Source organism: Pelodiscus sinensis, chromosome 25 (genome assembly GCF_052426305.1).
Source record: "Pelodiscus sinensis isolate ZL-2025 chromosome 25, ASM5242630v1, whole genome shotgun sequence".
In the NCBI taxonomy this organism is placed as follows: domain Eukaryota; kingdom Metazoa; phylum Chordata; order Testudines; family Trionychidae; genus Pelodiscus; species Pelodiscus sinensis.
This window is the reverse complement of record NC_143076.1, coordinates 21,155,639-21,180,006: the sequence shown is the minus strand read 5'-3', so window position 1 is coordinate 21,180,006 and position 24,368 is coordinate 21,155,639. Positions and strand designations below refer to the sequence as shown.

The following is a 24,368-nucleotide window of genomic DNA, read 5'->3' as shown; positions in this document are numbered from 1 at the left end:
ACAGCAGGCATCTCTCAGCAAGCAGAGAAATCACATTAGAAACATTTCATCCCTCAAGCTGGGGATTTTTTTCAGCAGCTTGAAACACAAGGCTCCTAACTCCTCTATCAGGGTTCAGTTCTCCACTGGTCCTCAGCAGGATGGGGATGTTAGTATATCTGAACTGAGAAATTCCAATAATGCAGGGCTTTTCTCTAGAAGGCCCTAGATCTTCACTGGGTGACATCTGCACTTAATGTAATGGAGTTTTTAAGGGAATCTTCAATAACATTTATGTAATGAGCAAATTGCAGCTTTGCCTGCCAAACCACCTATGTGTTTCATTTATCAGAGTGGAGTGAATGAGGACAGGTGGCGCTCAGCCATATAAGCACCGCTTTGGCACACGCAGTGGGAGCTACCATCCCAGAAAGCGTTGCTTAAGGAGACACCGCATGGTCAGGTTCTGTGGTTACAAAGTTGAGAAACAAAAAATGCAGGAGAGAGAGAGAAAGCCCACAATGCTCCACCACAGCCAGCCTTCTTAATATTGAACATGCCCTCCTGCCCCCTGCCCCAGACAGCTTCACACAGGTCTCTCACCAGGCTCCCGACTGTGTCCCAATACCAAGTCTTGGGGTGAAATCCTAGTGCCACTTATGTCAGTAAGGGCTCTATTAGTAATCTCAATGGGCCCAAGAAAACATCCCTGGGATTTCTCAGTGCCTGACCAATTTACTTTTCACAACCAAACAATAAGGAGTTAAGTCTTACAAGCAGGTAGGATCGTGGCCCCTGTCACTGGGCGAGCACTCTTTAATGGGGCCTGGTGTCAGCCCCAAAGATGGAGTAGCTGCTGAAAGATCAGGTGATTAAATCAGAGAGCACCTATGCTCATAAAAAACTAGCATAAGCTCAGTTAGGGTATGTCTACACTACAGCATTAATTCGAGTTATCTTAATTCGACATAGTTAATTCGAATTAAGCTAATTCAAATTATCGCGTCTACACACAAAATGCAGTTCAAATTAGTATTTTGCTAATTCGAAATACTGCATCCACACTGAATTGACACAGAATCGGATCTAAGGCCAGCCAGAACCAGGTCAGGAGTGTGGCTGCTGCCTGAGGCTATCTGATGCCTGTGCTTAAAAGGACTCCCTTCCCTCCCCGCCCCCCCCGGACAGCCAGTTCTCAGGTGTCCCTGCTTGCTTGCCTGCCTTGATGAGGGACAGAGGTGTCTCTGCGTGCTCTGGCTATCCTCACTCAGGATACCACAGCACTCTGCAACACGGAGCAGGAGCTGCCCCTGGGCACTCTGGTGCTTCTCGTGGGTGTGTTGCTGCGAGCCTGGCTGCACTTTCTGCAGGTTGCCACCCCGGAGGTCCATCAGGGGGCTGTCAGTATCCAGGAAGCCCTGCAGGAGAGCTTCTACCCTGAGGAGCACTAAAAGCCTCCATGGTGTGCTCCACTGGGGGTTTGTGCCTCATTCCTCCTTCCTTCCACTTACTCCTCCCTAACCCTCCTTCCTGATGTCAAATAAGAACATATTTCTTGCCAAAAACAAACTCTTTTTATTGACCAAAAAGGTGGGAGAGAGGAGGGAGAAACCTGGGAGGAGGGAGCTGGAAGGGGGAGGCAAAGGGAGGAAGGGGGAGGAGAAGCTCAAGGTTGGGGGTCTTGCTGGACCAACTTGATTTTCATGCAAACCTGCTCCTGGGTTCACATGTGGCCTTTGGTGGCCAGGCTGGCAGCTTTCCTGCCACAGACGGCCACATTCCTCTGCCTGGTGCAGAGATCATGGACGTTGGGACATCCCCCCAAACCTGAGTACAGTCCACCCTGATCTCCGCCCTGGGCCAGGAAGGTGCCCACCTTCTCCGGGCCCTGGTAGGCTCCTGGGAGCTGGCAGACTGCTCCTGGGGTGCAGTGGAGGGCTGGCTGCCAGGGGCTTGCTGGATCATGTTTTGGGGCCACTGGGTCAGGGCAGTGACTGCTGGCTCTGGGATGGCAGGCTTGGAGCTGGCACAGGCACAGTGACCAGAGTCTGCCCTTTTAAGGGCTCCGGGGCTAGGGGGAGGGAGAAGAGTTTTCCTGGTTTGGCCCAGAGTGGCCACCAGGGGAAACTGGGAAGGCAGGAGGCCCCCTATTTCAGAAGTGCTACACAGCACTTATTCTGAATTAGCTAATTCGAGTTAGGCATTATTCCTCATAGAATGAGGTTTAACTAACTCGAATTAAGCACCCTGCTATTTTGAATTTAATTCGAAATAGCGGTTTGCTTGTGTAGACGCTATGGAAGATAATTCAGAATAAAGGCTGTTATTCTGAATTAACTTGGATGTGTAGACATACTCTTAGAGGGAATGTGAAATCTAGAAGGAGGCTCCCACAGAAACCCCTGGGTTAGAGTCTCCAGAGAGAGTTGCGTTAAGAGTCAGCACTCTACAAAACAGTGATGGAAACTGAACAGAGTCCAGGAGGGGCTAGAAGCTGAGCCCAAGGGGGACAGAGGATTGTTCAGGTTTTGTATTTGTTTGGAGTTGACTGCCCAGGAAGGAGTGGATTCTGATGTGACCCAGCCTCAAGTCACCTGTGCTGAAAGCTACGTAGGTCGATGCAGTAGCATGCCATGCGACAAAGAGGTGTGCTCAGACACTGATTCATTATAAGCCTCACTGTACAAATTACAGGAAAGCAAGCAGGAAAGGTCAGGCCATCAACAGTCAGACTCACTTACTGGAGAGCCTCTGTGAAGTCCTCCATCTGCTCCTCGTCCCTCTCCCAGGTTGGTTCCTACTATCACTGTGTTACCAGCACAGACTCCTGCTGAACCCTTCCCACAATAGACAGCAAGTATCTCAAGCTGCCATTAAGGAGAACATTGAGGGGACACCATTCAGTCTGCATCAGCCAGAGCCTGAGCGCCTCACTACCCAGCTTCTAAGAAGGGTCAAGCAGGTATCTTGGCGAGAGTGCTCAGGTAACAATACATAAAGGGTTAAACCAAACACTGCTACAGGAAGTAGAAAGCTCAGCCCGTGACAGATGTTAAATCCTGGGTTATGCAGGCAACCAGGTAGCTCCACTGGGCTGCACCATATGGTGAACCATAACTCCAAGGTATAGTTGTACGACGACGTTCTCATCCTGAGCTATCATACATCACCTGCCTCCCACAATCACTCACTGCAGCCCTAATGGCATCAGCTTTGGCTCAGCCTAAATAAAAGATCCATTATGGCTGCAGCTGGACTTTATGGTCAAGTCTGTAAACTCTAAAGACCAGTTCTGCCATCACACCAAATGGAAAGGCCTTGACTCAGCTCTGCAGCCCTTACTCAAGACAAAATTCCCGCTGATGCAAATGGAAGTGCTGCCTGTGTAAGGACTGCAAATCTATGCCATGAGTTTTCCATTTGATTTGATGGTTGAACTGGCCTATAGGAGTGACTTGTCAATCAAGCCCAATTTCCCACTTCCAGCGGCAGCCTTGATTTAGTATTTCAGAAGGAAACAAATTCCCTTCTTCCTGTCCATCACTGAGGAGATGGAGAGATTCCTGCCTGTCATCAATGCCACTCTGGCTCTGCACAGGCACAAAATCCAACACTGGTGATTCCCAGTGGTTCAAAGAGTGCAGCAACAGCTTGGGAGAGTAGGGGCAGAAGGTAGGGGGACAGCTGCAGTCTAAAAGACCACAACAGTGACAGAAATGCCAATCTGAACCCTGGTAGAGTCCCTCCATGGCCCAGGGTTTGAACTTTTTCCCACTGAATATCTGGGCTCTGTTAAGCTCATTACACTCTGCTGCCATCAACACCCACCAGTGATATGATTCTTTTCCAGAGCAATCCTAGGCCCAGAGGCATTGACATAACTCCCTTCTGAGAGGAGGATTACTATCCCCACTTTAGAAGTGGGGAAACTAGCAGAGAGGGGAAACTGAGGGTATGTCTACACTACAAAGTTAATTCAAACTAACAGACATTAGTTCAAATTAACTTTGATAGACGCTACACAGGCAAACCGCTAGTTCGAACTTAATTCCAACTAGCAGAGCGCTTAATTCGAACTAGATAAACCTCATTCTATGAGGACTAACGCCTAGTTCGAATTAAGTAGTTCGAATTAAGGGCTGTGTAGCCACTTAATTCGAACTAGTGGGAGGCTAGCCCTCCCCAGCTTTACCTGGTGGCCACTCTGGGCACCACCAGGGAAACTCATCTGCCCCCCTCCCGGCCCCGGAGCCCTTAAAGGGGCACGGGCTGGCTACGGTGCCCGTGCCAGGTGCAAGCCTGCCAGCACCCAGCCAGCAGACCCTGCACCTGGCATGGCACGAACCAGCCACTCGCTGCCACCCAGCCCTCCCCCTCTTCCCGGGACCAGGCTGGCGGCTCCCGGGAGCTTGCCCGGGTCCGCAAGAGGCGGGCGCCCACCTGGTCCAGTGCGGAGATCGTGGACCTTATCCATGACCTCCGCACTAGGCACAGGAAAGTGGCCGTCTAGGGCACGAGAGCTGCCAGCCTGGCCACCCAGGAGCAGGTGTGCATGAAAATCAAGGTGGTCCACTGAGACCCCCGACCCTGAGCCCTGAGCTTACAATGGCCGTACTGGGTCAGACCAAAGGTCCATCTAGCCCAGTAGCCTGTCTGCCAACAGCAGCCAACGCTAGGGACCCTGGAGGGGATGGACCGAAGACAATGACCAAGCCATTTGTCTCGTGCCATCCATCTCCAGCCTTCCACAAACAGAGGCCAGGGACACCATTTCTAGCCCCTGGCTAATACCACTCCATGGACCCAATCTCCATGAATTTATCTAACTTCTCTTTAAACTCTGTTCTAGTTCTAGCCTTCACAGCCTCCTGCAGCAAGGAATTCCACAGGTTGACTATTTGCTTTGTGAAGAAGAACTTTCTGTTATTAGTTTGAAGCCTGCTACCCATTCATTTCATTTGGTGTCCTCTAGTCCTTCTATTATGGGAACTAATGAAGAACTTTTCTTTATGCACCCTCTCCACGCCACTTGTGCTTTTATAGACCTCTATCATATCCCCCCTCCATCTCCTCTTTTCTAAGCTGAAAAGACCCAGTCTCTTTAGCCTCTCTTCATATGGGACCTGTTCCAAACTCCCGATCATTTTAGTTGCCCTCCCCTCTCCCACCCTCTCTCTTCCCCTCTCCCACCTCCTTTTCCCAGTCTCCCCCAGTTTTGTTCAATAAAGAGAGTTTCTATTTTTGAACACACGTGTCCTTTAATTTGTACATCAGGAAGGGGGGCCTAGGGAGGGGTAAGTGGAAGGAGGTGAGGGAGGAATGGGGCACGAGCCCCCAATAGGGAGGACTGGGCTGGCTCTGCGGGCTCCTCGGGGTGGAAGCTCTCCTGCAGCCCCCCGATTGACACCCCCCCCAGGATGGCAGCCTGCGGCAAGTGCAGCCGATCTGATGGCCGAGTGCTATGATGTGCCCAGTGTGGGCACTCAGGGCACTCCAAGCCAGGACTGCTTTGCAAGCGGGGAACCCCTGAGAACTGTCTGTCCGGGGTTGGGATCGGGTCCCTTTAAGCACAGCCCTCAGCTAGCCTGAGACAGCAGCTCCACGCTCTAAGTCCTACTCCGATGCCCTGCCGGCACTGCTTCCGGCCATCCTTAACCCCAGTTCAGGGTCCACTCAATGTGGACATGCTAGTTCGAATTAGCAAAATGCTAATTCGAACTAGTTTTTAGGTCTAGATGCACTAATTCGAATTAAGTTAGTTCGAATTAGTGCTGTAGTGTAGACATACCCTGACTTACCTGAGTCAGCAGCAGGGTCAAGAACAGAACATAGGAGTCCTCACTCCCCTGTACTGAGCATTCACCTACCTGATGTGAGTCCATATGAAGCCCCAGGGCTCCTTTCTCCAGCTGGGATCATGCTTTTCATCCACTTGGCCTCAGCAGGGTGATTAAACCTGAGGAAGGTTGACTGCCCCAGGCAGATCATGCACCCTGTGGGGAGAGAATGAGATAGAGCAGGTTATAGCATACAATGAGCATGGCCACTCTGGTTCTTGAGGGTCTCTTCTCCCACAATGCACCCCCAAAGGATTTATCACTGATCACACCCTAGCAGGCAGGAAGGTCTTCATGGCAACATACCAGTTGGGAGTCTAGCTGCCTTGTGAGAGCAAGTATGTTGGTGGAATCATTCTTTGTATCACTGTGGCACCAGGATCCCACTGAGCTAGACAAAGAATCATTCCCATTGCAATTTCTTTTCTGAAGTATCACAAGGAATTTTACCAAAGTCCCACCAAGATTTACACAGAGCCACGGCTAAACTCCACCTTTGGACACGTGCTGTGGTCCTACTGCCCATATTGGAGCTTCACACACTGCTCCTGATAAAAGAGCCAAGCCTGACAAGCCTCTGGTGGCAGAGAGATGTCAACAGAACCTTTAGCCTGCCCCTTTATATCTGGCAGTGTAAACAGGGAGCAATCCAGTGCCAAATACAGGGAGGATGAGGGTGGACCTGGTGGGTTTTAAGCACATTGGAAATTTGTTTCTGGGTCACAGGACTGATGCGGGACTCAGAGAAACTGGCATGTCATTGTGGTCAGCAGGCACTGCAGGTAGTACATGCTGTGAAGGCACACTAGAACAAGAGCTTATGGTGCAGGACTAGTGCCTGTCAGGAGAAGTGAGATTATGAACGAATAGCTTGTGCACAAGCCTACTGAAAGTGGTTGGGGGGGAAGGCTCTCAAACCTGCATACTCACTAGACCTATACGACCCACCCCCCTGAACCATTCACTTCTCCTGCATCAGACATTCTGCTGCTGTAATTGCTGCACCCATCTGTGATTCCCAAGTATGGCAGAGGGAGCCTCACAAGGAAGGGGCAGCTTGAAAAAGAAGAGCCTTGTAGATTTTCAAGAGAGGAGCATGACAGTTCCTGTGCAAGGGAACACTGTGCTCCAGACTCAGATAATTGCTCTCTGCAGCCTCTTCCCGACTTATGAACTGGTTACAGACCAAGCAATTGGTCGTAACTCAGTTTGTTCATAAGTCGGACCCCATAGAGTTACACACGACCGTGTTGTTCATAAGTGCAGATCACGTTCGTAACTTGGAGTCCGCCATTTACGACAGCTTCGGTCGTAACTGCGAACAGCCGAAAGTCGACTGTTCACAACCCGGGGACCAGCTGTACTGCACAGCCATCTCTCTCCTGCCCGAGCTGACATGGTGTCCATCATCCACCAAAAGAGCTTCAAGTCCAAGAGCAGCAAGGGAGATAAGAGCCAATTTGTACAGACATGATGCAAAAACCACAAGACTGGGGCACCACTGTGAGGCTGCTGTGCTGGGACAGGGCTGCTGATCATGGTGAAGTCACTGCCCACCATATCCAAGAGTTCTTGCACCACTAGATCCTCCTTTCCTAAGGCACGTTGGGATACATGGCCTGGCACTTGGGATGTAAAATCCTGATTAATCCTGACACCAGGATAGCTGACATAATGACTGTCCAGAAAGGTGGCATGGGGCAGTGAATCAAGATGACTGGGGTTCAGGACAGTGTGATTATTATGGACTCAGTGTGAGTACTTTGCTTCTCTCTAGTGGGTCAGAGGCAGGGCTTACAGGGAGCAGGATATTTACCTATCTGTGTAAAGTGTTTCAAGGGTGACAGACGACAGGATACACACATGACAATTATAATTAGCCACTGTTGCTATGCCCAGAAGGTAGTCCCTGTCCCCACCATTCCAGAAACCTGAACAGCCCATTCAGACAGTGGGGAAGGAGAGAACATAAACTTGTACAAGCAAATCCATAAGCATGCCAGATTGCAGCATCCAATTCTTGCTATATACCCTGGTCTCTGAAATGATAGTACAAGAGCTGAAACGATAGTACGAGAGTAAAATTCATGGCTTCCACTGGCAGCACTTCTTTCTTTCCTGACTGTTCCTGAGATGAGAGGATTCCCACATCTGTAAGCTGGTCGCAGGATGCTCAGGATGTGCCATACCAGATCAAATCATTTCCAGCAATTCCAGTTGCTAGCCTAACATGGAGGCTTCACCAGGAAGAAAGGACCACAAAGCAGTTGGGAAAATGTTGCCTGAGTGGGAGGTTGTTCTTCTTGACTCCCTACAAAAACCAGCACATGCTCTGAAGCATGAGCCACAGCTACAGTCATAAAGGCCAGTATCACTCAGTCAGCAAGGCCCAGCACTGACTCTGTCCATGGGATGGCACTCCACACACACTAAACGAGGAAGGTAACTTTTTTCACCTGTTTTTCACATCATCCAGCAACCCCCTTGCTCTCCCCTCACAGCACAGGAAGAGGAAGAGAGGACTGATCTCTCCTTGCCAGGCTGAGCGATGCAGGGCCTGCAATCTCTCCTGGAGGGTGGTGAGGCTCAGAAACCATGGGAACTTGCTCCTGGGCTCTGGCCTGACCACACGCAGGACCATTCCTGCTCCAATTGCCTGGCATAGTCTACTCTCCACAGCTGACCCACGTGCTGAGTGTCTGTGGCCTCTTGAGTACAAAGGAGTGAGCAGCCAACAACTTGCCATCCAGCTCAGCTTCTATTGCTATTGACATGCTTGACCAAGTCCAAGAGGAGTGCCAACAAGTTACATTTTAGGGCAAAAATCTCAGCCCAGAAAAGACCAGCGCAACTCTGAAGCAGGGGAAAGTTAAGAGATGAAAGTTAAGCCAAACAGCAGGAAACCCTGTACCCATATGTTAGCTTTCTGCCTGTAGGGCAGCACTCTCAGGGATGATGTTCCAGTACCACAGACCCAGGCTGGCACTTCACACCTGACAGAAAGCTGCCACAGGATACTCCGAAGTCAGAGGCCAGCAAGCTATGTGACACCATGTGTGATACTGCCCCCAGAGCATTGAGGGGGCCTGCATTCCCCTTCCCTTTGCTGTGTTGAGCAAGGAATGCACTGCAGAACATGCCTCTGTGACCTGCAGTGGGAAGGAAAGGAGCTTGAATGCTCCCCAGACACGCCTAGTTTGAAAGTACTTTGCCAATCCCCTGGGGAACAGTTGCTCTTCAGTTTCAGCCAGGGCTGAAAATATCTCCCCCTCTCCAGGGGATGGTTCTTCATATATGAGGGAAGAAACCTCTGTTTTGGGGAGTGGGATGTGCAGGGAAAAACAACCATAAGAGAAAGACTGGAGCTCTCCTCCTTTTCCCCAGGTGAATGCTGTAAGCCTGAGCAGCAGGGCTAAGACAGACATCCAACACCACAAAGGACAGGGGAGAGAGCTCCACAAAGGACATAGCTCAGGGGTTCTCAAACTGGGAGTCTCAGTGTTATTATGTGATGAGTCGCAAGCTATCAGCCTCCATCCCCAAGCCTGCTTTGCCTCCAGCATTCATAACAGCATTAAATACTTTAAAACCATGTTTTTACTTTATAAGGGGGTGTCACACACAGTTTTGCTGTGTGAAAGGGGTTACTAATACAAAAGCTGGAGAACCATTGATTCATGTTCAGGCTCTCATCAAGCACAGAACATGCCAGTGGCAAGAATTCACAAGGCTTGGGGCATAGAGGAGCCCAAGCACAAAACTCTACCTACCTGTGGTACTGGCATGGAGACAGTATCACTATAGATGTTAACCAGGCCCTTATAAGACTTGGGGTTGGTGTGAAAGTCCAGATCGAAACATCCCTGGTCCTCTGCCCCGAGCACACCAAAAGACAGCAAATTAAGCTTTCTGGTACCTGGACAGTAGAAGGAGCATAACAGCATGCAACAGCACACTGGGCTGTTCAGCCTGGCAGGCAGAGTGAGCAGGTAGCTGTATGGAACTTGCCTTCACATGTCACAGGCAAACAACTGAAATCTTTAAAGCGATAACAGAACAAGAACATCCTGGGATCGTTCAAACATCTGGAGAGATATCCCATCACTTGGTAGGATGTGGACATGGAGACAGGCTGAGAAACAAATGCTTCTCCCCATGAGGAGTAGAGAGAGAATATACACAACAGTCACTATGTAGCCAAGCCTCTGTTCCGCAAGGCAGATCTGCCAGTACAGTCACACAAGAGCTGCTCTGGGCCTCCCAAGGGAGAGGACTGGCCTAGGGACCTCTTGCTCTATTGTGGCCGGAGACCTCTCATGTGACACCCCAAAAGCAGGACAAGAGCTCAGCACCAGGAGCAGCCATACCAGGAGACTCAGATATCGGGAACAACACATGCCCTCCAATGGTTCTTGATAAACTGACAGCCCATGCAGAGAGGTGTGGGGCATTTTTGCTCCTGTGGGACCCCTAGATCAACACTTCAGTTGATGGCAGATAGAGCTATCTCAGCAGAGTGCACAAGACTTGACTGAGACTTGGCTGGCCACACTGCCATGGGAGGCCAAGGGCACCTGAGTCAAGGATAGGGACGTAAAAGATTAAACAGTGAACAGGTCACCTGACAAGCCTTAATCTTATAGGCATGCTTACCGGGTAACTGGTTAATCAAAGGGCCTGGCCAGCGGGAGCAACCCTTCCCACCCATGATGGCCCAACTGGCAATGTTGTGGCAGGCTGCAGCAGCCCCCGCTACTCAACGCCACAGCAAGCCAGGAGAGCCTCGCCCACAGCCATGGCAGGCCCAGCCAGCTGGACCTCAGCCATGGCAAGCTGGGACCAGAACAACCCCCTGTCCGCAGCAGGTAACCAATGGGTTAAACAAATCATTTAACAAGTTAATTAGTTTAGTCGGTTTTTACATCCCTAGTCGGGGAGGCAGTGAATACACAATGGGCAGTACACCAAATAGCAATGACATCAGACAGTAACACTTCAGTAGATCTCAGATGTGCTTTGAACCAAACCCCTGACATCAGACACTAATGAGTAGGGCCTCTGAAGAAGGATGGGGAGGGAGAGTCAGAAGATGCTGAACTGGATGGAATAGCCTACTGAAATCACCTCTAGCATCCATCTGTCCAAAGTGATGAGCTCCCAAGAAGACATAAAATGGGAGAGATGATGCCCGTAAGAGTGGAAAGAGAAATAAGTGCAATGTAGGATCCAGAGAGGAAAAGAGCTCATGACCAGTGTTTACTGTAAGCTTCAACCGTTGCCCAGTTGATTAGAAGAGCACCCACAATTAGCAGTATGTGTTTCTATTAGTGGTGCACATCTGCACATGCTTCAGTGCACAAACCAAAATGTATTCTGCACATAAAACAATTCAAGGAAACACTGTTCATGACCTTCAACCAATAGGTCAAAATGGTTGTTTTGAGGATGTTGCCAACTGCAGTATCACTGTGAAGGATGCCCCTTATCAGTAAATCTGGGCTTCATCCTGTAGGGTTCAGCCAGTTTCATGGGCTGGTAGTGAACTAGATGAGACCATCAAGCTCTCTACGATCTGCAATCTTTTTTCTTTGTCACAAGTATATCTAAATGATTGTAGCATACCCTGGACAACCCACCCCTAGCACTACTGCACAATTTAGGTCCTTCAAGGTCCTTGGTGGCATTTTGTACCTTCTGGGGAAGGCTGGAGACTGCAGCCAAGATGCTCCACAAACAACTTCTTCCCTAGCCACAGAACCTGCAGCTGTGGTGGCAGCATCAAGAGAGGCCTGGAGAGAAACCGTGATGATTTTCTGGCTTTCTTTTATAAGGCCCTGAAATTGTTCCCTCCTCAACTGTGATAGATATTCAATAAAAGATGAAAAAATTGAATAATTCGTAAAATTATATTTTGCCCTCAGGGTTTAGCAAGACGCCAAGGAGTAGCTTTTGCAGCCAAGGAAGTTTAGCCTTTTCAGTTCTCTATCAGATGTATGAGTGGCAACAATGTTGTCTGTTTCATACATTAATCACCTCAACAACCAGGAAGTTAAGCATTTGGTGAGGAGGAAGATTTATAAGAGGGGTAGGCAATAATTTTTGATGGGAGGACCACTCCAATATTTTGGAAAGTGGTTGAAGGCTGCACTCTTCCGTGACATTAATGGAGATGCAGGGTCTGGGATGGAGGTTGGGTGCAGAAGGGAGCTTGGGGTAAGGGACGGGCGAGTCTGGGAGGGAGTTGGGATGAAGCAGGCGGTTGTGACCTAGGGCAGGGGACTAGAGTGCAAGGATTTGGGATGTGACCTAGGGTAGGAAGGGATTGTGATCTGGGGCAGGAGACTGGAGTGCTAGATCTGGGAAACGGTATCGGGATAAGAAGGGGACAGAGGGTTTGGGTATGTTGAGTGGTGCAGAGAGTTGGGGCAGGAAAGGGCTGGGGTGCCAGAAGCAGGCTGTGGCCAAGAGACTTACTTGTCAGCTGCCAAACTAGCCTGCCTGAAGAGCTCAAAATATTTCTCAGCCAGCCAGCCAGCCTGCCAGGCAATGTGCTTCATGAATAACTGAGCCCAAGAGAGGGGGCGTGATTTTTCTTAACTGCTTGTTATTCTAACAAGCAGCTCCTATTGGCTAGTTTCTGCCGGAAACCGGTCAATGGGGATGTGCTGGAGGAGGGGCGGCTCCTAAAACTTCCCCCCTCCCCTCCAGTTTCAAAACAGGTAGGGGACAGGAGGCAACCACTTTTCTGCCCAGCGCGCAGGGCTGTGGGACAAGCTGGGGAGCCTGCCAACGGCTTCCCGCTGCCTCCGCAGGCCGCATCCAGCCCACAGACTGTATTTTACCCAGGCCTGATTTATGAGAAGGAGGCACTTATGCTTCTCCAGCTAGCTCGTGCTCCACTGCAAGCATCTCCTGCAGAACAGGATCTGAACTTGGTGCTCTTGGCATGACCTCTTACACAACAAAACCCTGCAGAAGACCTTGCCATAAGGGGCCCCTGGATTCCAAAAACCCCACCGTGGTGGCAGTATTCCCTGTAAGCTGTATGGCAGCACAGCTTCACAGGTGACTAAATCAGCCCCACCCAGTCATCAGCCCTGTCAGTGACTGGGTTGGGCTGATTAATCACCTGTGAAGCTGTGCTGCTGTGCAGTTTAGAGGGAACACTGGTGGTGGGGTGTAAAGGAAGGGGTTGGACTCCAGTGACATATTCTTGCCAGTGTTGCTGGGTGTGCCTTCTGCTGGGTGTTTCTTCCTCAAATTGCACTTCAAGGAAGGATGGCTGAAAAGGAAAGACACCTCAGCTTCCAGCTCTGCAGTGCATACAGCTAGGGTTGCCAGATGGTTGAAACAAAAATACCGAACACCCCCCCCCCCAAAATGGGAAAAAATTCTGTTGAAGGGAAAAAAAGGGGAGGGGAGGGCAATCAAAAAGGACTCCAAGCCCAAAAAAATTAAAATAAAACAGCATGTCCCCTTTAAGAGTTAGCGCAGGGATAGGAACAGGGAGAGGTTGAGCACTAAGACCCAGGGGAGTCACTGCTTTCCCTAGGTCTTTTGGCTGGCAGCCATATTGTGCTGGCAGCCTTGGGGAACCAGGTAAGCATAGGGGCTGGGGTCGAGGAACTGGGGGTCAGGGGAGGCTGGGCGCTGAGTGTATGTAGGGTTGCCAGGTGTCCGGCATTTTCGCCTCCTGGCCGGGGAAAAATTCAGATAATACCGGACATCTCAGGTGTCCGGTATTCTCTGAATTTTTTTACCGGGCAAGAGGTGAAAATACCAGACTGTCCGGGTGAATACCGGACACCTGGCAACCCTACATACAGCACCACCTACATTGGAGTACTTGGGGCACTCCCCATTGTAATTGCTTCTTGGCTTTTTGGCTAAGATGTGTGGTAGAAACATTCGCTCCAAACAGCGCTTGCTGAAGGGCATGGGGTCAGGCAAGTAACTCCTTGGCGTTATGTTGACCCCTTCAGTGACCTAATACGCAGGTCTTTTCACCCTGAAGGTGAAAGCCTGACACTCCACAATGTTCCACTTAAAAATTTATATCTGATTTTCCTCTTGGAAAATACAACTTTTCGGCTAAGATCAAGTGTAGTCATATGCCGGATCCCTGACCTTGCTTTGTATTGACTGCAATATTTTTTGGAATAGGGGGCTGGATTCGTCCACCCATATGTATTAACCTGGTACTGCAGTATCTCCAGGACCTGTACATGAATATTCACTATGCTACTCTCTACTCCTGACATTGCTCCGTGTCAACTAAACATTCACTTATTCTCGTCTATCTGATCTTCCTCTTGGAAAATACAACTGTTCTGCTATATTACAGTGCAGTACCAAGCTGCATCCACCACTGATACAACCATTGCAATACTGCCCAGGAGGCCCACCTCACAAGAAAGACAGTCACACCAGCACTACCTATGCAGGAAACTGGAGGTGACAGAACAAAACACTACTCTTCCCTACAATCACATGACACAAAGATGGCAACCTGCCCTCCCCTCCCCCCCCAGCCCAGTCCTGGCAAATACAACCCATGCTTCCCACCCAGTGACTTTAATAATCCTCTTCTCCTAGGTCTATTCTACTTGGGGAATATGCACTCTTAATGAGGGAAATGCTTCACAGGTTTACAGTCAGTGTGTTTTACACACAGCATGTTGCATGGAAAACTATTCCCTGCCCTATCACCAGACAGTATATCTGATTCTAGGGCTTGACTCACTGTTAACACACAACTCCCCCACATCCTGGATGTGAGTTTTACAGTTCCTCCAAATAGGGATCCGAACAGGGCCAAAAGTAGGGATGTGAAAGGTTAATTGGTTAAACAGTGGGGACTGGAGCAGCCCTCCTGTCTGCTGTGGGCAGGAGGCTGCTCTAGTCCTGAGAGGCCTGCTGCAGAAAGGGGGGGTGCTTCACTACAGCTGGGCTGGAGTGCCCCCCCCCCCATTTAATTGGTTTACCAGTTAAACAAAGTTTAACCAATTAACTAATGAAATGGGATTGTACAACCCTAGCCAGGGGCCAGCTGTGGGGGATGCTCCAGCTGGATCCACCCAGCGTAATCAGTTAAACATAATGTTTAACTGGTTAACTAATTAAATGGGATTAATTTCCCTACATCCAGTGAAGTCTATTGGGATCAGATTACACACACAACCTAACCCTGCCTTCCCATCTAGTCTCAGTCTCTCACAGTAGACCTTGGAGTTCTCTCCCACTACTATTTGCATACAAGTCTCTCTGCTGCTGGTGATCTAGAAAGCAATAGCTACCCTAAACGTTGGAGGGCTTAGTAACTAACAAGCAACACTAATCTATTTTATTGAAGGTTTTGTAAGGATCCTCAATCTACTCTTGAGAGGCACAGAGAGGAAGACATCTGCCACAGAACTCCAACTCTAGATACTAATATAGACACTAAGTTTGCAGATGATACCAACGTGGCAGGGGATGCAAGGGCTTTGGAGGATAGGGTAATAATTCAAAATGATCTGGACAAACTGGAGAAATGGTCTGAAGTAAATAGCATGAAGTTTAATAAGGACAAATGCAAAGTATTCCACTTAGGAAAGAGCAATCAGTTTCACATATATAGAAGGGGAAGTGACTTCTAGGAAGAGGTACTGCAGAAAGGGATCTAGGGGTCATAGTGGACCACAAGCTAAATATTAGTCAACAGCGTGACACTGCTGCAAAAAAGCAAACATGATTTTGGGAGGCATTAACAGGAGTGTTGTGAGCAAAACACGAGAAGTCATTCTTCCACTCTACTCTGTACTAATCAGGCCTCAGTTGGAGTATTGTGTCCAGTTCTGGGCACCACATTTCAAGAAAGGTGGAGAAATTGGAGAAGGTCCAGAGAAGAGCAACAAAAATGATTATAGGTCTAGAAAACATGAGCTATAAGGGAAGGTTGAAGGAATTGGGCTTGTTTAGTTTGGAAAAGAGAAGACAGAGAGGACATGACAGTAGTTTTCAAGTATCTAAAAGGGTTTTCCAAAGAGGAAGGAGAAACATTGTTCTCCTTGGCTTCTGAGGACAGGACAAGAAGCAATGGTTAGTTTAAACTGTAGCAAGGAAGGTTTAGGTTGGACATTGGGAAAAAATTCCTAACCCTCAGGGTGGTTAAACACTGCAGTAAATTGCCTAGGAACATTGTAAAATCTCCATCACTGAAGATATGTTAGAGCAAGATAGACATCTATCAGGGATGATCAAGATGGTGCTTGGTCCTGCTGTGAAGGCAGGGGAATAGACTTGATAATCTCTTGAGGTCCCTTCCAGTTCTAATGTTCTATGACTCTATGATTCTAATCAAAGCCCCATCCCTTCCACTGGAGTTGCAAGCTTCTCTGATTTCTAACAAGATAGATATAGGGGAAGTGTCAGGTGAAAAACCACAGGATGTGAGCAAGGAGTCCTTTCTCCAACTTGCCTCAATCTAGCCACACTACATGCAAACAATCAGGAACATGGGCAAAAAGTCAAGGGAAAGCAGCTTTAAAGGAACAAGTGGTTCCTACAGCAAAGAGTGGGGCTTGGGGAAATCACTTCTATGCACAGACCCCAACAAGCATCCAATGTTCATTGGCTTTTAAACAAAAAAGGAAAGACTCATGTAGAAATCCTGGGACTGTATAAACCCTGACAGCTGGGTTGACATATCATTTGGAGACTCAGAATTACATGTCTGGCTCTTTTCTAAAAGCTCCGTAGTACGTAATCAGTGATGTACTTGGGAGGAGGTGGAGCAAATCCCCCTCTTAAAACAATCTGTTCCCTGGTTCTAAACATTCAGGGACTAGCCTGCATTCCCCCACCTTTGTAATCCCTGGGGCTTGGATTATTATTCACAGGGTCTCTCTCCAACCTCTAGCCCCAGCCCTTTGTGTGACTTCCTCCACTCCAGGAAATGTATAGATAAATCACTGCTCCTAAAAAAGGCTGTTAAGCAACACAGAATCCTGATTTCTGACTCCAATGCAATTCAACATCAAGAAAGATAAAGATGGTGGGGAGTGGAAAAGGGATAAAAATTATAGTCAGTGCCATCACGTTAATTGTGATGAACACATTTTAGTGTTCTTGGAAATTAAAGTAAAGAAAAGGAGCAGCCAATAATACAGATCTTCCTGAAAACATTAATGGGACACACACTCTTTATCCCATGGTATTGCTTATGTGGACACAAGTGTTTGTTTTGTTTTCCCACTACCCAGAGGGACTAAGATTTCAATTCTCACAGTCAGGAATAAAATATAAATCTAATTTTTGCTTTGTTTAAAGGGGTATCATTGCATTCGAATCAAGTCAGTTTAAAAAAAAAAAGCCACCCATGCTTTTTCAGGTGCCAAACATGCTCTTGCTTTCACAGCCCCAAAATAAACAAATCATAAAGAAAAATGTATAGGGTATGGCTAAACTACACAGTTTTTCTGGGATACCGGAGGTATCCAGGAAGAACTGTTTCATGTCCAGGGAACGTGTTTGTTCTTCTGCTTTTTTTGCGAGGAATAAGGGAGCTTCCAAAAGAACGGTTCCACAAGGAATAGGAAGGGGGCTTCCGAAAGACGGTTTTTTCCTGACATTTGGCCCAGTCTAGACAGACCAAATGTTGGAAAAGCCTCTTCCAACAAAAGAATCAGAAAAAAGCTATGCAAAATGCAGAGCGCATTTTGCGTAGCTTTTTCCGAAAAAAACCAGCAGTGTAGACCTAGCCATATACTCACCCATCTCTCATCTGAGTTAGGAAAACCTAAAGTACTGATTGTAGCTAAAGGAGACAAAATATTTCCAGACAGAAGTGAAAGAAAGTGTATGGTGTCTCTCACAGCAGCAATGGAGTTAGAACTATATTAAGGTGAGGGATGACTCTCAGAAGTAAGTCTGAGAATGTTTATCATAGGTCAGTTGGTTTTTAGCAGCATGCGAGTTCTATAAACATATACTTTGAATGGGTGATCTTTATATATTTTGGTGTATTCTGAGTGACCATTTCCAAGCCAAGCCATGCAAAGATGCTGAATACATTTTTAGCAACTCCAGTGTGAAAACTCACACTTAGTCAGTTTCTTCCCATGATGACAGCTCACACATACTACAACAGAAACCTACCAGAACTCATTATCAAACATAGTGGAAGTTTACCAGGCAATGTTTACTAGCTAGTGACATGGTATCAAGAGAGCCAGTGACTGTCAGAAATTCTAAGCCAAAGACTGGCATTGTCCATACCATGATGCATAGACCTAGACACACTTGTTTGAGTCCTGTTACCTGACTGCTCTGCTCTCACAGAATCATAGATTTTAAAGGCAAATGTGACCATTTCTGATCTCTCAATAATAAAGGTCGTTACATTTCTCCAGTTACCCTTCGACTGATGCCACCACTGATGTTCCTGCCCAAAAATCCTTATTAAAATGACACAAGAAAATAGTACCCTATGATTCTATGATAACAAAGTGAAGGCTGCGAACAGCAGTGTGGCAGCCCCTTATGATGGTGCTGTGATATACCATTGCTTTCCCCCAAACACACAATAGCAACTCAAAATAAACACTGGGATTTCCTGATATCTGAACCACAAAGCAAGGAAAACCTAGTCAATGGGCAGGTGTGTCACATTCAGGATTTGACTATTCTCAAGACTGATGGATGTGTGTAATCACATCAGTGCATCCTTTTGGGGAGAGAGACAGTTAAAGTGGACCACTGTGTTTAAAAGAAAATGTTTATGGACCAAATAAGTACAACTCTACTGTAGTAAAGTTTTAAGCCACTTAAACCAGAACCGAGTTTAGTGCTATATCTTTAGCAGTTCTGTTGTGATATAAATAACACTGATGGCTGGGAGCACAACAAACTTTCTATTTTCATCCATTTGGGATGACTGTGTGCCCTGCACATGAAAATACATGTAATTAATTCCCCTCAACCACACATTCATCACATGTATAATACATAGGGAAAATATTTAGCTAATATTTCATGCTATTTGCAGCTTTTTTTAAAGTTAAGTTTCAGCTGCCCTGCTGTCCAGGTCTCAAGGGAAAACACTCACACATCAGAGGGGAAATAAATTTCAACCCCACCAATGCAAGCAAGACCAATCATTTTCAAACAAAGAATATGCAGTGGCCTAAGAAAACATCCTTTTTAAAAAACACATGCAAATACACACATCACAGACATGTACGTACTGGTACTCGAGTGAACGCACACACATAGCTGCAAGCAGAGATGCCACCAAGACACAACCCTGACTAGTTTATAGGCAGGTGGGAGGCGACTTATACCATCTGCCATACTCCAGCTCCCAAAGTTAATTCTGATACCACAGAGCAGCCTCCCAAAATAGCCAGGAGGAGGAGTTATAATTAAAGTGGAATGGCGCAAGGACCAGCCCGCTTTGCAGAGGCGAACCCCGGCCTCCCCGTTGGCTAAGACAGAGCGCCGGGCTCCGCTCTCGCCGTGCGCTCAGTGCACACTGGGTGCTGTATCAGATACGCGAAGTCCTCACCGAATGCGACCACGAGCTGCAGATCCAGTAAGCTCTTCCCGTGAGCGCCTAGCCCAAGCCTTCCCGGCTGCGTTCCTCGTCTCGCTAAGCACCCAGAGAGGAGCAGGTCCGAGGAATAATGGCCGGGCCAAGGCGCACAGCCGGGCCAGACGCACCCACAGCCATGCGCTCCGCTTATATTTATCCTCCAGTCTATTTCAGTCACCCTTCTCCCTCGACAGCCACGCCGAGGCGCCCGGGATCCCAGCAATGCGCAGCAACACAGCTTGCAGGATGCCTTGGTTCCCTGTGCTCAGGACCAGGGTGAGGGGGTCGACTCCAGCCCCCCTGCCACGACCGTAGGCAGCTCGCCTGGCCGTGGGAGGAGACTGCCCCTGTGCTTTACCCGAACCGCGCAGGCCGCGGGGTGGGGCGTCTACGCCTCCAGAGCCCTGATAGGTACCCGGGTAGGGCACCGACCATAAGCCTGGTACCGGCCTGGAAAGACGCGCTGCAAGCAGCGTTCCGCGCCGCTGCCGGGCGTCCCGGTGCCAGCCCGGAGTCGCGAAGGGTCTATTCAGGGGGCGGCTCCTCCCCGCAGACAGAGCGGCCGCAGCTCCAATGGAGGGGAGCGCACCGCCCCCGGGAGGGGAGGCGACACGAGGAGAACTGGAGGGTGATAAAGCAGAGGCGGGGGAGTGCCACAATAGGGAGGGGACTCAAAGGAGGGCGACTCTGGGCCGGGCGAGGGGCCGCGATAAAGAAGGGGGCTGTAAGAGGAAGCTTTGCTTAAGGCATTTCATAGCTTCTCTCTTGTTTCTCAGGAGCAGGAAGAAGATGAGGGTTCAGGAGGCAATGCCCCTCTCCCGCAACAGAAGGGAGAAATGTCTGCCTGCTTCCATCTTCCCTTCCATCGCGCCTGCCACTCCCATGCCCTCTGTCTCCATGATCCCAGCCTGGCAGTGCCCAGATTTGTGCTGTGGGTATGCCCCGTTCTTGGGGATCCATTAACAAACATACAACTCTCATCCCCCTCTTTTACTGCCCCTTCTAGCCTTTCTTTCTCCCTCGGTCTCTGCTATCTTCCTTCAATTTTTGTTATGGGGAGCAAAGGTTGCTGCATTCTCACAGTGAACCCACTGGACAAGTAGTGCAGAGTGAAACAAGGTAAGCCACTGCCACTCCTCACTGGGCTGCCACTCAGAACAGACAGTTTAGGCTCCTATCTTGGCTTGCACTTGCCATTTTAAAGACAACACCCTGAAGATAAAAGTAATAGAGGCCTAGATCCTGCAATCCAGTTCACAGTGGCAGCCCCACGGGATTCTGCAGGCACCCATCAGACTGCAAGCTTGAAGGTACCTGCTCTAACAACTGTACAGTAGGGATGCCAATCTAGACGTGCTTTTCTGAAAATGCTTTTAACTGAAAAGTTTTCCGCTAAAAGCATTTTCGGAAAATCATGCCAGTGTAGATGTAGCCCAGCAGAACAGTTCTGATTGCAGCCAGTAAAGGGCAGTGGTGCCATTTACCACAATGTATATAGTTAACTTCTTTGCTTGAAGTTAGTAAAGCAATGAACTCTGACAAGTTTACTTCCTACTCCTTCTGCAGATAGCTGTTTACATTCTGCACTTTATGCCCAGTTAAACAATAAAATTAGTGTGGTCAGTTCAACCTTGGTTTGTGGTGGATTCCTGTGACCAACTGCTGTTGGGGCAAGGTTCACATCATTACTTGGAGTAGATGGAAACCTATTAGGATTCCAAGTGAATAAAAAAAAACTATTGAAAACTTTGCACAAAACCAGCATTTCTGTTTGCATGTAAAACCTCACATGAGGACATAGGGCTGAATGCTGTTAATTCCCTGGAAAATGAGGAGGCTCAGCCCCCTCACATTATCAGCAAGACCATTTCACGGAAACAGTAGTGCTTAGAATTCTGTGGCTGGTTCCCATTTCCAGCTACTGCATCCTTCCTGCTGTCCCAGGCAGTATGGGGGTAGCTGTGTTTCACTGTCATGACTATTCAGTGAGGCCTTTCCTTGGTTTGATTTCTTTCTGATTCATTCTTTATTGGCAATTCACTCCCTGAATAACCTGACCCGGACACAAACTCTCTGGAGTCACCTTGTGATGAAGTGACACCTACAAGCAGCATGAAATAGGGCCCTGCCCTGCAAATTACTACCACGCAAGTAGGGACCCTGGCTGCACAGCATACCAAGGAAATCAGTGCAGGTAATGAGCCTATGTTTCTGAATCCAGATGATAGCTTTGAAACACAATTTTGCAAATAGGCTGAAGAGCCATTGTCCAGTGCTGCTAGAGAGGTTTAATCTCAAATGCAATTCTGTGGAGCAGAGGGTAGCCCGAGAATGGACAATAGGCTCTAGAGGTTTGTACAACTGTGTTACCACTTAAAATAAACAGCTGTATCACAATAAATGGGAGGAGAGACATTCCTCCTGCACATGCAATATAATTCTAGCAAATAAGTCACAAATTGGGATAGTCTGCATATGTGTAGCTGCTCTAGTCTGAGAGCCTCACTGCTTTACAGAGGGAAAGGAAATATTAACAGTCCTATTTTACAAATGCAAAAACTGACGCACAGAAGGCCAAATTCATCCCTCATGTAACTCCATAGATTTTAAATGATTTACACTAGAAACAAATATGGCTCAAAGTTTAAATAATTTAACTCACTCACTGTGTGAGCTCCAGTGACAGTGCTGGGAACCCAGGAGCTCTCAGTCCTTTCAACCCCACTGCTCTAATTGCCAGTTTAGTTAGGTTAGCATAAAAAGCATCCAGAAATACAAGATCCTACTTTGCCTTGGAGCATAGCTTGCATGTTGTAAAGCACATTCAGGCAAGGTTATGGACAAGACTTAACTTGATTCACTGATGCAGTATCAATAACTGAACGTGACATTCAGGATCTATAATGTCAGGAATACACACAGTGTGGTCATTTCCCCAGTCTTTCCCCATAGAATGGGGAAGCACTATTCATCAGCAATGTTTTATTGACAGGAGGGGTGTGTGTGTGTATGTGATATCCTGCTAAGAAGAATTCCAATAATACAAACATTTCCCAGAGTTAGAGGCAATCTACATTACAATAGAAGTCTGGTGGTGACAGTGGCAAAGATTTCTGAGTGACTCAGTCATGGAGAAAAGTATCTACATTATTTTCCATCAAAATCCCTGTTAACACCCCAGGGAAGGCTTCCAAGCCATAAAGGAAAAATTAAAAATGTTTTTAAGAGTATAATCAGAAAAAGTGATTCAACTGGGAAACTAAAACAGCTGTGGAAAATATGTCTATCTTTACACAAAGATATTGACTGTGGTAGTATTAAAATGTGACTGAAGGATGGGGCAGCAGATATAAGCCCCTTTTTCCTTGTGAACCCTGGAAATATTCTGAGTGTTTTTTTTCTTGTTGTTCAGGGTCAGTGCTCACTCACTCACTGCTGCTGTATCAGCATAGCACTACTGTCCCCCATCCCCACCAAGGGTGAAGTCAGCTCCTGGGATGTCCATGGGAAATTCCCATTTTGTAACCAAACAGAAGCCAGTATAAATTCTTCAGAGAAACATACTCCTCGGGAAGGCAGCTACAGCCTGGAAGATGTAAAGTTTAATGTTCCAGCATGTATAGTCAGTGCTCAGTTATTGCAGACAAACTCCAGTGAAGGCAATCAGGACTTTGAGGGAGAGAGTCTGAGCAGAGAATGTACACGCATAGCACTGCATAGTTGAATACAATGAAACACTTTAATCATGTTTCTAAGATAAGCATAGTGCATTGACTGGTTGATTTGCAGTCCTATGTCTTGGATGATCTTCTATCCCTATGTCTGGGCCTAAACAGTCTCTGCTTTCTAATAGGCCTACGTGATAGGCCTTAGATTCTCCAGCTTTGGCTTTCCTTGTGGTGTGTAATTTTCTATTCTAATATGAGTTTCCACACACCTGGGCTACGTCTACACTGGCCCCTTTTCCGGAAGGGGCATGTAAATTTCAGCAGTCGTCGTAGGGAAATCCGCGGGGGATTTAAATATCCCCCGCGGCATTTAAATAAAAATGTCCGCCGCTTTTTTCCGGCTTTTAAAAAAGCCGGAAAAGAGCGTCTAGACTGGCCCCGATCCTCCGGAAAAAGTGCCCTTTTCCGGAGGCTCTTATTCTTACTTCAAAGTAAGAATAAGAGCCTCCGGAAAAGGGCACTTTTTCCGGAGGATCGGGGCCAGTCTAGACGCTCTTTTCCGGCTTTTTTAAAAGCCGGAAAAAAGCGGCGGACATTTTTATTTAAATGCCGCGGGGGATATTTAAATCCCCCGCGGATTTCCCTACGACGACTGCTGAAATTAACATGCCCCTTTCGGAAAAGGGGCCAGTGTAGACATAGCCCTGGTTTCTAGAGTAATGTGGAAAATGAGGAAATGGCTGAATTCTGAACAGTTTAGCTTCCATGCTGATTAGCCTGCTAGCCTCACTAATACTACATTCAGAGAACTGATAGTTGCTAATGTAATGTCTATCACGAGTATAGCCAAGGACACCACCCCTAGCAGCACAATTTGAGCAATCTGTCAAGGACTAGAATGAAAATATCTTAAATTCTGTATAAAATACGACAGCACGGAATGAGACAGGACAATAGGTCCTTAGCCAGCAGAACTGGCACACGATATAGCAAAAAGGGATGCTTGTTACAGCAGCAGAGATAAAATAGTTTCTGCTGCCCTTATAGGCAAACTTGCTTCAAAAAAGACTCATTTCCTGGACACAGTGCAGGAGAATCTCACATAAAAACACCATGGTCTTACAATGGGCATGGATCGTTCCTGTTCAGCAGCCAGATAATAATCTTTGTTACACCAAGATCAATTTAGAGTATATAATTATTCTGACTTCAGGAGAATGTTTCCAGATTCACACTAATGTGAGGCAGCTGCATTGTCCTTAGGGGTAAAGACATAGAAGGGTGCTGAGTCCAATCTGGGATGTCCCAGAA

The 24,368-nt window shown here is 47.8% G+C and overlaps 1 protein-coding gene across 23 annotated transcripts in view; it reads right to left on the bottom strand.

Moving 5' to 3' along the window:
* The window catches only part of PHLDB1 (pleckstrin homology like domain family B member 1), a 170,844-nt gene that overhangs the window by 92,510 nt on the left and 53,966 nt on the right, over positions 1-24,368 (bottom strand). For 22 of the 23 annotated variants that reach the window (XM_089773225.1, XM_089773226.1, XM_089773228.1 and 19 more), the window contains one exon: positions 5,847-5,972. In XM_089773225.1, the coding sequence (XP_089629351.1) occupies positions 5,847-5,972 (126 nt within the window). Of the gene's footprint in view, positions 1-5,846; positions 5,973-19,042; positions 19,164-24,368 lie in introns of those variants that run through there. The other variant, XM_089773235.1, reaches the window with a different exon arrangement.